The 12,779-nt window shown below is 45.5% G+C and overlaps 2 protein-coding genes across 3 annotated transcripts in view; one reads left to right on the top strand and one right to left on the bottom strand.

Moving 5' to 3' along the window:
- The window catches only part of WDR43 (WD repeat domain 43), a 45,800-nt gene extending 43,328 nt beyond the window's left edge, over window positions 1-2,472 (bottom strand). Inside the window, exon 1 of the mRNA XM_068232758.1 lies at window positions 2,202-2,472. Within this exon, the coding sequence (XP_068088859.1) occupies window positions 2,202-2,417 (216 nt within the window). The 5' untranslated portion in view covers window positions 2,418-2,472. The remainder of the gene's footprint in view (window positions 1-2,201) is intronic.
- Window positions 2,473-4,099: 1,627 nt separating this feature from the next.
- The window catches only part of TRMT61B (tRNA methyltransferase 61B), a 30,877-nt gene continuing 22,197 nt past the window's right edge, over window positions 4,100-12,779 (top strand). The window contains exons 1-2 of one of the 2 annotated variants that reach the window (XM_068232755.1): window positions 4,100-4,146; window positions 9,622-9,724. In XM_068232755.1, coding sequence (XP_068088856.1) covers window positions 4,132-4,146; window positions 9,622-9,724 — 118 coding nt within the window. In that variant the 5' untranslated portion in view covers window positions 4,100-4,131. The other variant, XM_068232754.1, reaches the window with a different exon arrangement.

Here is a 12,779-nt window from a genome sequence, read left to right as displayed (position 1 = left end):
AAGGAGTTCAGCGAGTTTACTGCTGAGGGGAAGAAGCTGTTTTTGTGTCATGGTCTTTGTGGAGATGGACCTATACCTCAGATACCTCCGCCCCAAGGGGAGCTGATTGAAAAACTGGTGGCCAGGGTGTGAGGGGTCCTTCGCAATCTTCATTGCTCTGGAGCGTAGTCTGGCATTGTAGAGGGAGTCCAGGGCAGGGAGTGTGTGCCCGACTATCTTTTCTGCTGACCTGATGATCCTCTGTAGTTTGCTCCTGCAGAGGAGAACTCAGAGGAGAAGGATGGCAGTCATAGCTACGGATTTGTGAATTTCATCTTTTGATCATTTCCCCTGCTTTACCGACCTAATTACCGAATGTTTTAGACCAGATCTAAAACATTCGGTAATTATTAGTGAATTCCCTCTTGATGCAACTGATTTACACCAAACCATCAGTAGACTAAAAACCAACAGTAGGCTAGTCTAAACTGCTTAGTAAATTGAGGCCAATGTTCCATTGGAGAGTCAAGTCCTGTGCACAAAAACCAAAATCATCAACTCCCCCCCCCCCCCGAATGTTTTTAACGTTATAACACCTATTCCCAGCACAAAGTCTTCGGATGTAAACATTAGATAACTGGGGACAACTTTGATCAACTTGTTAAATTGAAAACATTTCTTGAATGTACTTACACACAACGAACACCACGACAAACTGTTTACAAGATTTGTATTTACCACATACCAACCAACTGAATGACCAACTCATTAACATACTGTGCACGCAAGTGAAACAGACTGCACAACACAGCCGCATTCAAAACAATTACGTAGTTCAATTACGTACAAACGTGGCTGACTACAAAATATCAGCCCAACTGTCATGTGAGTTGATCTGCCAGATAGATCAAGCAAACTGCCTGTTATGAGTCGATCTAGTCGTCTGTCATGCATACACACGCCTAATTGTCATCCAACAGGCCAAAATCAGAGGACAATCTGGCAGTTTGGTTGTGTGTACAGGACTTTTAAGATAACTTAGGAAAAAAAATTCATTGCATCAGGGCTCTTGTGACAATCTATAGGTCTGGACTGACCTCAAGAGCTGGCAACCATGTGCCCAGATGATGCCATACTTAGATCCAGCATGTTCATATCCTCATGTGACCCGTTAAGAAGAGGGCCAGGTCCATACCCCACTTCTTATACAGCACAAAATACTCTAAAGTATTTTTTTTTTCCTGAACTTTAGCAGTGGTGCAGAACCAGAACTATGCACAGTACTAATGCAGTTTGGAAAGTTAACAATTACCATAGTTTATGTATCATTGGTTTCATAATCTGATCAGAACTCAAACCAATTTGGACCCATAAAAAAGTTCTGATTTTCTCAGTGTGCTACCAACACCAGATACTTTAAAGCAAATACATAAATTACCTAATAAAAGCAGAGCACTTGCAAGCCAGATTTCAGAGCACATCTTTACCCATTCCCTCCAGATGCGTTAGGCATAAAGCGATCTGTACTTTCCAAACACATGCAAGTCACTCCAGTTCATACATGACATGTGGTAAAAGCCAGACACACACACACACACACACACACACACACACACCTAGGACAAGGCTCTCACCCAGACATGAGGCAGGAGCCACCCCACACACACCTACATGACCACTTCTATGATGTGACACATGGGACCCACTTATACATACATGATCACTTCTAACATTTGCCACATAGGCACCCTTACACATACATGATCACTTCTATCATGTGACATGGGCCCCATACATGATCACTTCTACCATATGACACATGGGCACACTTACACAAGCATGACCACAGCTATGATGTGACACATGGGCCACCTTACACATACATGATCACTTCTATCATGACACACGGGCCCCCTTACACATGGATGATCACAGCTATGATGTGACACATAGGCCCCTTACACATACATGACCACGGCTATCATATGACACATTGGCACCCTTACACATACATGACCTCAGCTATCATGAGACACATGGGCCGCCTTACACATACATGATCACTTCTACCCAGATCCATGCGTGCTACACGTGATCACACTCCTCACATGTGAAGCCTCCCAGACACACGTGTGCCGCATGATCAGCACATGATAACACACACACGTCCTCTCCCCCTCACCCACTTCCCATCCACACACATGTGACCCGGGAACACGTACCGGTCCCCCCCGAGAGGGCGCCCAGGCCAGGCATGTGCAGGTAGCGCTGAGGTGAGCGGATGGCACATACTCCCTCAGCAGCGCCCCTCTGCGGCTGTCCCACACCGCGATCCTCCCGTCCAGACCGGACACAGCCAACAGCTCCCGCCTCCCCGGGGAGAAGCTGCATGGAGGGGGAAGCGCCTCGTACACGCCGCCCGCACCAGCAGCCGCCATTGCTCGTTCCGAGCCCGGCCACGTGTTTAAGGAACGTGCATGCGCGCTGCGCTCCAGGAGGAGCTTCCCGGGAGACCGCGCCCACCGCCTCCGGAATGCGCGTCACTCACTCATCGCTCTGCGCCGCCGCAAGAGGCCGAACGTTCCACTGCCGCTCCGCACGCGCGTGCGACAAGGCCTCCGACAAAATGGCTGCCTCATTCTACTGTCTACAAAACATTATACATAAAATATAAATGAATACAATGGCTTATTGTTTACCCAATATTCAATTATAGATTATTTAGTCCGTTTTTGCCCACTAAAAATGCTTTCCTCTCCATGATTTACATTCTGAAATGTATCACCGATGGTGACATCTTTAGTTCTGCCAGTTGATCTGTACAGAATGTTCGTTACCTTAGAGTTATATGCCCTGAGGGAGATACTGCTTGCTTGACAGTTGGAAAATGGGGTATCAGCTACTGATTAGATTGAAGTGCAATCCTTGCTTAAAGTTCCTCTTTAAAAGGTGACATTTATACTGTATATGAAATAGGAACCCATTGCAGGTGTTTTGGATTAATTAGTTAATTAGAATCTGACACATTTAGCCTAGAATATTGAACATTTTCACAAAACTCTAATGGTCTCAGATTTTGATTTTCGGGTTCTCATGATCTGTAAGCCATAATCATCACAATTATAACAAATAAAGGCTTAAAATATCTCACTTTGCATGTAATCTATTTCATGTCCTGTATTAGTTTCACCCTTTAAGTTGAATAAGTGAAATAAATGGACTTTTGTACAATATTCTGATTTTTCAAGTTTCACCTGCACATGAGAAACATTGTCAGGGGCGTAGCAATAGGGGTTGCAGAGGTTGCGACTGCATCGGGGCCCTTGGGCCAGTGGGGCTCCGAAGGGCACTCCCTCAACTACAGTATTAGCTCTCTATTGGTCCTGTGCTCATAATAATAACTTATATAGATACTTTGAATAGTGGTAATCATTAACAAACTGTTCCCCACCCCCTTCTTGCACCTCTGACACTGTAGTTGCCATTGGCAGGTTTTGGTGCGCCGTATCAATTGTTATGTATAAAAGTGCTTGGGGGACCCCAGCTCCTTAGCTATGCCACTGAACATTGTTCTTACTTTATATGTTTAAAGTAATTATTGTATTAGTATTTTATTATAATAAATATAATTATAAATGATATTTATTATTATTGTTTTTAGTTTAAAAGTTTCAATAAAACAGTCGCTTTAATGTCCATCATGGAGACGATTTTCGAAAAATAATAACTATATACAGCAATCTTGTAGTCCAATAAAAATAAATTCGATATTTAAATAAAAAAATACAGTTCAGACAAGCATGAATCCTCTGCAGCCTTTTTGACTCCGCCCCCTTCCCCTGCATGAAGCCTAGACTAGTGGCCACATGACTAACGTCACACAGTTCTTTTGGCTGATACAACTAATGGTCGCTTAATAATGACATCACACAGGTCTTCTAGGCTCTATAGATCACATTAACGTGAAATCACAGTAATCTTTTTTTTTTTTTATTAAATGCAGTACAAAATAAGTGACACAAAATGACAGGATATAAATGACAAACATAATGACATTTTGCCTCGACCTCACACATGTTCTCCAGATTCTCTTCAGTGGTCACATGACCGTGACGTTACACAGGTCCTCTGGACAAGGCATGCTGAAACCACATGTGTGCAGCTCTGGTATATACTGTATCTGCTATCTGCTATCAGCAAAGGCTGGGGTAGAAGTTGAGGGTGGATGGGTGGGTCGCTGAATTCAATCTTTCCCTGATTACACCTCACTTACTTCAGTTTTTGGAACGTTATTGAGGTAACGTTATTCCCAGTAACTCCAGTGCTGCTGAGCTTGAATAATTCACAAGCAAAAGGCACATTTTTTCCTGCTTTCAATTATTATCAGTATCACTACTGATCATTAAAAGGAGTATCCCAGAAAACACTGCATTTAAAATGTACAGGATGGATGTGATGTTTATGGACTTGTAGTAGCTGTATTGCACATTTATTTATTATTGTAGATAAATACAGGTCTGTACATTAAAGCATTAAAGAGGGACAGGTAAGAAGGATAGGGATGGGGGATTTAATACTGGAATAGGGACTACATTACAAAAGAGGCAGGCATCACAAAAAATAGCCACATCTTTTTTCCTGCACTCATCAGCAACAGGAATTTCACGCAGTGTGGGGAAAATAAAGCGACTAAACTGTCATGTCCTCCCTCGTTCTCCATGTGGAAAAATGCATACTTTAACACTTGGTTGCTAATGTCCTATCTATTGTAATTGTGTGCATTTTTTTGATATCTGGAAAACCGCCTGAGAATTCCCCAAGTGTGACCTTTGCATTACTGTTGCCGGTTATACTGTTAGTATGCGCCCACTCTGTGCAACCAGAAGGGTGCCCCGACTATGCAGTGCCCTGCTGTCGTTCCTGTCCCCTGCTGGTGGTGCAGCCAATCTTCTGATCTGCAGGCACTGTCTCAAATTGCAGCCAGTTGTCAGTTACTCAGGTTACCAGGGAGGGCATGGGGAAGATGGACAGGGCACTGAGGAGCCAGCAGGTACTCCAAGATCAGCCAGACAGAGACTGTTGAGGAGAGCATGGGGCAGGTCATTGTCTCCTCTGGATAGGGTAACTAGGATGATCCCTCCCGAGTTCATCTCTGAACATGTCCAGGAACTCCAGAGTCCAGAAATATCAGGTCCACGGGATGAGGAATCTATGGTGCAAGTCACTCTGTCACAAACTCCATCACCTTCACTGGGGAACACTTCCCACACAGCAACAGAAAATTATGGAACCGCACCACTACTACACAGTAAGGAGTCTGTAGAGGTGGTCTCCTCACCTCAACTCCGATCATCTTCCCTAGGAATCCACTTTTCTCACGCATACCCACAGGACAATAGAGTCTCTGAACCACTACAACACAAAGAACCTGCAGAGATCTCCTCATTTCTCTCACAAACAACTTTTCATGATGCTGTAGAAGTGGTTAGTGATCCCTCAGTCCCACAGGTCACACCATTTACAATAGGAGATCTGGTTGTTGCAGAGCACACGAGAAAAGACTACTCCTTCTTGAGGAGGATGTTCCTCTTAAAGCAAAAGGGCAAATTTGTCACCCACGGGGGAGCCATCAAGTATGAGGACATACTGGGCAGTCTGCCCAGCCAGAACTTCTGGAGTTCCACTGGGTACGAGTTCTTACTGAGAAGACCTTCACTAGAAGACTATGTCTGCTTCATGAGGAAGGGGCCAAATATTGCATTCCCTAAGGTACTGAGCAGCTAATTTGCTTTGGATTGGGGGTAGACCACAGTGTTATTGTTATTAAAATGACTATTGTGAATTCAAATACCACCAATATTTTCTGTAGCTCTTAAGAAAGTGAGCGGAATAGTTTATGTTGTCAGCTGTCCTCATTCATGTAATCATCCGTCAAATACACAACAACTACCATTGTACAGAGTAAAACTTTTGTCGTCTTATCTTCAGAGAGTTAAGGTACATACATACATACATACATCCAATTTTGATTGGCCAATCACTGACCAATTTTACCACCTCCATGTAGTATGAGGGCCAAAAGACACCACTTTAGCCTCAGCTACAGTACATCTACGTCACCTGTTACTACAGGCAAGCCACGAGAACGTAGATATACTTCTTGTAGCTAAGGCACAGCTGTGCATGATCAGGCATGGTCTTCTTTGGCACTATCTGCTGCAGCACTAATTGGTGAAAGGGAAAATATTATCCCTGAGCCAATTAGATTGATTTTCGCCCCAATTTTTACCATTAAAAATACTTTTATTTTCTCAGTTCAAAGTGAAAAGTACACACTGTAGAAAAAAAAAACACTTTTATTTTTAGAATCAAATATCGCCATAAATTGTGACAAGAACATAATTTAAGTTTTGTGATTAACTGGAGAAGTAACCAAATACTCTGGTCCATAAGGGGCAAACGAGGTTAAATTATATGAACATATTGGCTATCATTCGTAAAGGGGTGTTCGGGAAATAAAATCAGTGCGGGAAAACACCACATTCGGTAGTTTAGACTTCAGTGTGCTCATTTATAAAAATGTTTACAGTTGCGCTACCAGTGCGGTGATTTCCTGAACTAGGCTAGCGGTAGACTGGCATAACAGGAGAAGCTGCCTGAATCCCTCTGTGCGCTGCTCTCACTGCTGCTGCTTGGGAGGTCTGTCCATTAACTTAAATGTAATCCGCATGCTTATCGCTACTTCCAAGGGAGCGGTATTCCCCGTCCTCATACCGCCTGCTCTAATCTTTATGAATTGACATTTAGGAACATTTGTTACCATAATCAACGCACAAGGCAGTAATTTATCGCTCTGCTCGGGAATATCAACTTTATGCAGCCTTTATGAATAGATATTTTGCTATGTCCTCTGTAAAGTCAGCTGTTTTCAGCATTTCCGCATGCGGAAATGCTTTATAAATGATAGCCATTGTGTAGGTAAGCTCTCATACTACATGGAAGTGGTAAAATTGGCAAATCAATATTGGATGTGTGTACCAGGCTTAATGTAAACATTAGATGATGGAAAGTAAAAGTTTTATACATACTTGGGGCTTCCTCCAGCCCCCTCTGTGCAGATCGCTCCCTCGCCACCGTCCAAAGGCTCATGGGTCCTCCAGAAGCAGCCCCGTTCTCTGCTGCCAGTCAGGCATGCGCAGCCCGGTCACATGTGCCCACCCCGCTGCGCTTCCATCACCAGGCACAGAACGCTCTCAGCCACGGGAGCGAGGTGGGGAGGACGCTTGGCCGCATTGCGCCTGTGCCGACTGGCCAAAGATAACGGGGCCGCTACGGGAGGATCCAGGAGGCTTTGGACGCCGGCAAAAGAGCGATCTGCGCGGAGGGGGCTGGAGGAAGCCCCAAGTATGTATAAAATTTTTACTTCCTGTCATCTCAGGTACACTTTAAAAGCATCTAGCTACAGTGGTACATTCAAGCAGACCAACAATGGCTTCTCGACTTGCATGTAACAGTCTTATTGTTTCCTTAAAGCGGATCCGAGATGAAAAAACTAACTATAACAAGTAACTTGTCTATATATCTTATCTAAAGTTTAGATAGTTTACACAGCAAATCTAGCTGCAAACAGCTTTAAAGAGACTCCGTAACAAAAATTGCATCCTGTTTTTTATCATCCTACAAGTTCCAAAAGCTAGTCTAATGTGTTCTGGCTTACTGCAGCACTCTCTGCTATCACTATCTCTGTAATAAATCAACTTATCTCTCTCTTGTCAGACTTGTCAGCCTGTGTCTGGAAGGCTGCCAAGTTCTTCAGTGTTGTGGTTCTGTGATGCATCTCCCCCCTCCTGGCCCCTCTCTGCACACTGCCTATGTGTTATTTAGATTAGGGAAGCTTCTTTCTGCTCTCTTATCTTTTACAAGCTGGATAAATCCTCCTCTGAGCTGGCTGGGCTTTCACATACTGAGGAATTACATACAGGCAGAGCTGTCTGCACTCTGCAGGAAGAAACAGCCTGACACTTCAGAGGAAGATAGCTGCAGGGGGAAATAAACACACAAATGATCTCTTGAGATTCAAAAGGAAGGGTGTATACAGCCTGCTTGTGTATGAATGTATTTTCTATGTGTGGACATACTGTACATCAACCTACTTCCTGTTTTGGTGGCCATTTTGTTTGTTTATAAACAAACTTTTTAAAACTGTTTTTAACCACTTTTAATGCAGCGAGGAGCGGTGAAATTGTGACAGAGGGTAATAGGAGATGTCCCCTAACGCACTGGTATGTTTACTTTTGTGCGATTTTAACAATACAGATTATCTTTAATAGAATAAGAATATTTCTTCCTGTGATACAATGACAGCAGCCATGTTGTTTGTAAACATTACGCAGGGGCAGGCTTATCTGTATCTTGAGCAAAGAAAACGAATCCCCCCCTCCTCCTCCCCTCTGCCTCTGAAATCTCTGGCTAGTAACACCTCCCCCTCCTCCTGCCCAGACTGAGCTCCCATGAGCCCTTGCTACTGTCTGAAAGTGCCTTGGCTCTCTGAAAACTTGTGGGAGTGGCTTATTTAGTTTATAGGGAATTAGAGCAATAAAACAAAAACAAAAAAGTATTTGGCTTGAGGAATGCCCTATAAACAATAGGAAAGGAACACAATTATGCAATGAGTAAAAGTTCATCTCGGATCCACTTTAATTAGGAGATTGTTCGGTAGGTAAAAGAGCTGTGTCACAGAAGTATACATGCGGGCCCTTATGCAATTAACTTTTAGGTCCTGAGTTTTTTCCTAGGAGATACTTTATCTTCTTTTTAAAATAGTCTTTCAGCACTTTTAAACTGCCAAAGTATCAAAAAAGGTGGAAAAGTGCTATCAAAATGATTGTACCTGTTAGCATCAGATCTCACCACTTGGACTACCATCTTCTCCAATTTGTTCGGGCAGTTTCTACTTTTCTATGTCATTTTATATAATGGAAGACATTTATTTACTAGGTTTGTTTATCCATTCTTCTTTAAACCTTGTACACACGCATAATTAATGATGATGACCGCCTCATCCAATAATCAGGCATGTGTACAGAGGCCCCCAATCCTCAAGCAATCCGCCAGGTGGATCAATTCACGGCTGATTATTTTGTCTACACTACTCCCCTACCTGCCGCGTGACATCATGCATGCGCTGCTCTGTCTTAACTCCGCCCCCCACATATCAACAGATTGCATCATCAGCCACATAGCTGAGCTGACGTTATGTCTGTGCAGCCCAGCCCAGCATTGTCCCGATTCCCGGCGGGCGACATCCATCAAGGGTGAGTATGCACCTTTTAGTTGGTACTTCTGATTGATTCCAGAGCAGCAATACTTATAACCATTTAGGATGCTACCGCTACAAGGCAAGATTGCCAAACACTTATACGCACTGAAGCTGAAAAGCCATTTCTTGCTCACTCATTACTTCACAAAGACCTATAGTAAAGTCACATCATTGTTGGGTATCTTCTGGGATGACGTTTGGAATGTTACACATATGGCTGCAGACATTATTTGCTCCTCTGTCACATAAGGCAGTGATGTGTTTGTCATTGGGGCGTGATGGGCCTTTCATGTTGCAGCACTCATGCTCTTCTCTTGTACCAGGACATTACAGCCATGATGACTGTGATGGATGTGAGTCCCGGGGATGTGGTGCTGGAAGCCGGTTCTGGTTCTGGAGCCTCCAGTCTGTTCCTGTCACGTGCAGGTAAATATAAGTGACTGTTTAAGAACTGTGTATGCTTTTCATTGAAAGTAGACTGGAGCCACAATTGTACACGGTATCGTCATTGTGTCAGTGTTCTAAGTAGAATTCTGTTTTTGTAAAACAGTGGTGTATCATAAATAAAGTTTATTCCTACTCCAACAATTATGCAACGCATTTCACGGATCTATCACCCGCTTCCTCAGGCAAGATACAATAAGGAGCAACTATACTGTTGTCAAGACGTGTAAAGCGCCACTGACAACAGTACAGTTGCTCCTTATTGTATAGAAGTCCACAGACAGGAAACCAGGGCTGTGGAGTCGGAGTCGGGGCAATTTTTGGGTACCTTGAGTTGGAGTCGGGAGAAAATGCACCGACTCCGACTCCTAATGAATTTAAACTGTAATTAAAATAGAAAATATGATCAAATGTTCTATTTCTCAGATAATAGTCATCATAAATAATTTATATATACAGTAATAGCTCTAGTTAGTCCACACAAATGCAATAAACCAATCAAAAAATAGTTATCTGTGCTGCTTCAATAAAGCAGTCCCCATATTTTGAAAGTCAGATATACATATCTGATTGTGACTGTACAGTATATATGATGTGTACAGTGTTCTCCCCAGAATTTTTTTTCAGCCGGGTGGCATGAAAAAGTAGCCGGGTGGGGAAGTAAGGGCCCTTTTCCACTAGGTAGTGCGATCGCAAATGCGCTGCGATCACGCAACCTACAATTTACACTACCCGTGATTGCTCCATATAGCTGCTGGGAACGGATCACGATCGCCCGACAATTGTGATTCAGAAAAATACGACGCATGCTAGTGGGAAATGAGCACCGCGATTTACATGTTATCACGGTGCTCATCAAAACGGCTGCGATCCGCTTTCTGAAGCGGATCGCAGGTAGTGGAAAAGGGCCCTAAGGTCATGCTGGGTGGAAAAGAAGGGTAACACCGAAGTGGTGTGGGTGGGTAAGTCAGGCTGGTGGGTTAAGTGGGTAGGTAGGTCTAGGGTAGGCTTGTGGTCAGGCTGGTGGCTAGTGGGGAGGTGGTCAGACTGGTGGGCTAGTGGGGTGGGTGGTCAGGTTGGTGGGCTATTGGGGAGGTGGTCAGGCTTGTGGGCTATTGGGGAGGTGGTCAGGCTTGTGGGCTAGTGGGGAGGTGGTCAGGCTGGTGAGCTAGTGGGGTGGTGATTGGGCTGGTGGGCTAGTGGGGTGGTGATTGGGCTGGTGGGCTAGTGGTCAGGTTGGTGGGGTGGTGATTTGGCTGGTGGGCTAGTGGGGGGGGGGGGTGGTCAGGCTGGTGGGCTAGTGGTCAGGCTGGTGGGCTAGTGGTCAGGCTGGTGGGCTAGTGGTCAGGCTGGTGAGCTAGTGGGGTGGTGATTAGGCTGGTGGGCTAGTGGGGAGGTGGTCAGGCTGGTAGGCTAGTGGGGAGGTGGTCAGGCTGGTGAGCTAGTGGGGTGGTGATTGGGCTGGTAGGCTAGTGGGGAGGTGGTCAGGCTGGTGGGCTAGTGGGGAGGTGGTCAGGCTGGTGGGGTGAGTTGTCAGGCTGGTGGGCTAGTGTTCAGGCTGGTGAGCTAGTGGGGTGGTGATTAGGCTGGTGGGCTAGTGGGGTGGTGATTAGGCGGGTGGGCTAGTGGGGAGGTGGTCAGGCTGGTGGGGAGGGTGTGCAACTCACCTCGACCCCCCCCCCTCCCCAGATGGAGCTGGCTCCCGGGCTTTCGCAAACCTTAAGTGGGGGCGGCAGCGTGCTTTGCTCAACCAGCTCCTCAGGCGGTGGCAAATTCAGCGTCACTGGCTCTCGGCTGTCTCAAACGCTAGAGCACAAGCCTGCTGCCTGATTCACGTTGTCTCATGTCCTCTCCCCGATGCTGCACATACTTTTTAGTAAAAACACAGAACGATTTAAAAAACACCTCAGTGTTCTCCCCAGGCTGCGAGCAGTGTGGAGTAGGGGAATGCCCACAAGTGCAGTAGCTGGGGTCCGGCCTCAATCCCCCCTCCCTTCCCCCCCGCTCAACCAGCTCCTCAGGCGGTGGCAAATTCAGCGTCACTGGCTCTCGGCTGTCTCAAACGCTAGAGCACAAGCCAGCCGCCTGATTCACGTTGTCTCATGTCCTCTCCGATGCTGTGCATACTAAAAAGTATGTGCAGCATCGGGGAGAGGACATGAGACAACGTGAATCAGGCGGCTGGCTTGTGCTCTAGCGTTTGAGACAGCCGAGAGCCAGTGACGCTGAATTTTGACACCGCCTGAGGAGCTGGTTGAGCGGGGGGAGAGGGAGGGGGGATTGAGGCCGGACCCCAGCTACTGCACTTGTGGGCATTCCCCTACTCCACACTGCTCGCAGCCTGGGGAGAACACCGAGGTGTTTTTTTTTTTAAATCGTTCTTGTTTTTTTTTAATCCCTGCAATAGCTAGCTCCCAAATAGCCCCCGACAACCCGTCCGCCCGCAACTTCATTCATATGGCTAGATTGCAGGGCCTGTCAGCCTGTTACATATGCATACTTATAGGCTTGACAGTGTCCGTGCACGCAGACAGCCTCAATGCACGCCTCTGCTGTGTCGGCTGCCTCGCTCGCGCGCCGCCTCCTCTGTTGTTCTGCGTGTCAGTCTTCAGCCTCACGCGCTGGTCCCGCCTCTACTGCTCGGCCAATTAATGCACGAGCTCGCCGGGAAGCGCGAGATCTCGTGCACGGAACTGTGTAGCTTCAGGAGCAGCGCTGGGTTTTTTTTTTTTTTTTCCTTGCGAGAGTGCCCAACGCCGGTGATAACTGGAACGCAGCCAGCCGGGCGGTAATTGAATTTACCCGGGCGGCCCGCCCACTTGTTTGATCCTGGGGAGAACACTGGTGTACACAGGGATTATATATATATATATATATATATATATATATATATATATATATATATATATATATATACATATATATACTGTATATACATATGTATATGTATGTATGTATGTATGTATGTATGCATGTATGTGTGTGTGTGTGTATATGTGTGTGTGTGTGTGTGTGTATATATATATATATATATATA

The sequence above is a fragment of the Hyperolius riggenbachi genome, chromosome 4, assembly GCF_040937935.1.
Source record: "Hyperolius riggenbachi isolate aHypRig1 chromosome 4, aHypRig1.pri, whole genome shotgun sequence".
Lineage (NCBI taxonomy): Eukaryota > Metazoa > Chordata > Amphibia > Anura > Hyperoliidae > Hyperolius > Hyperolius riggenbachi.
Note: the sequence above shows the minus strand (reverse complement) of the source record. Positions and strands in the feature narration are given on the sequence as shown.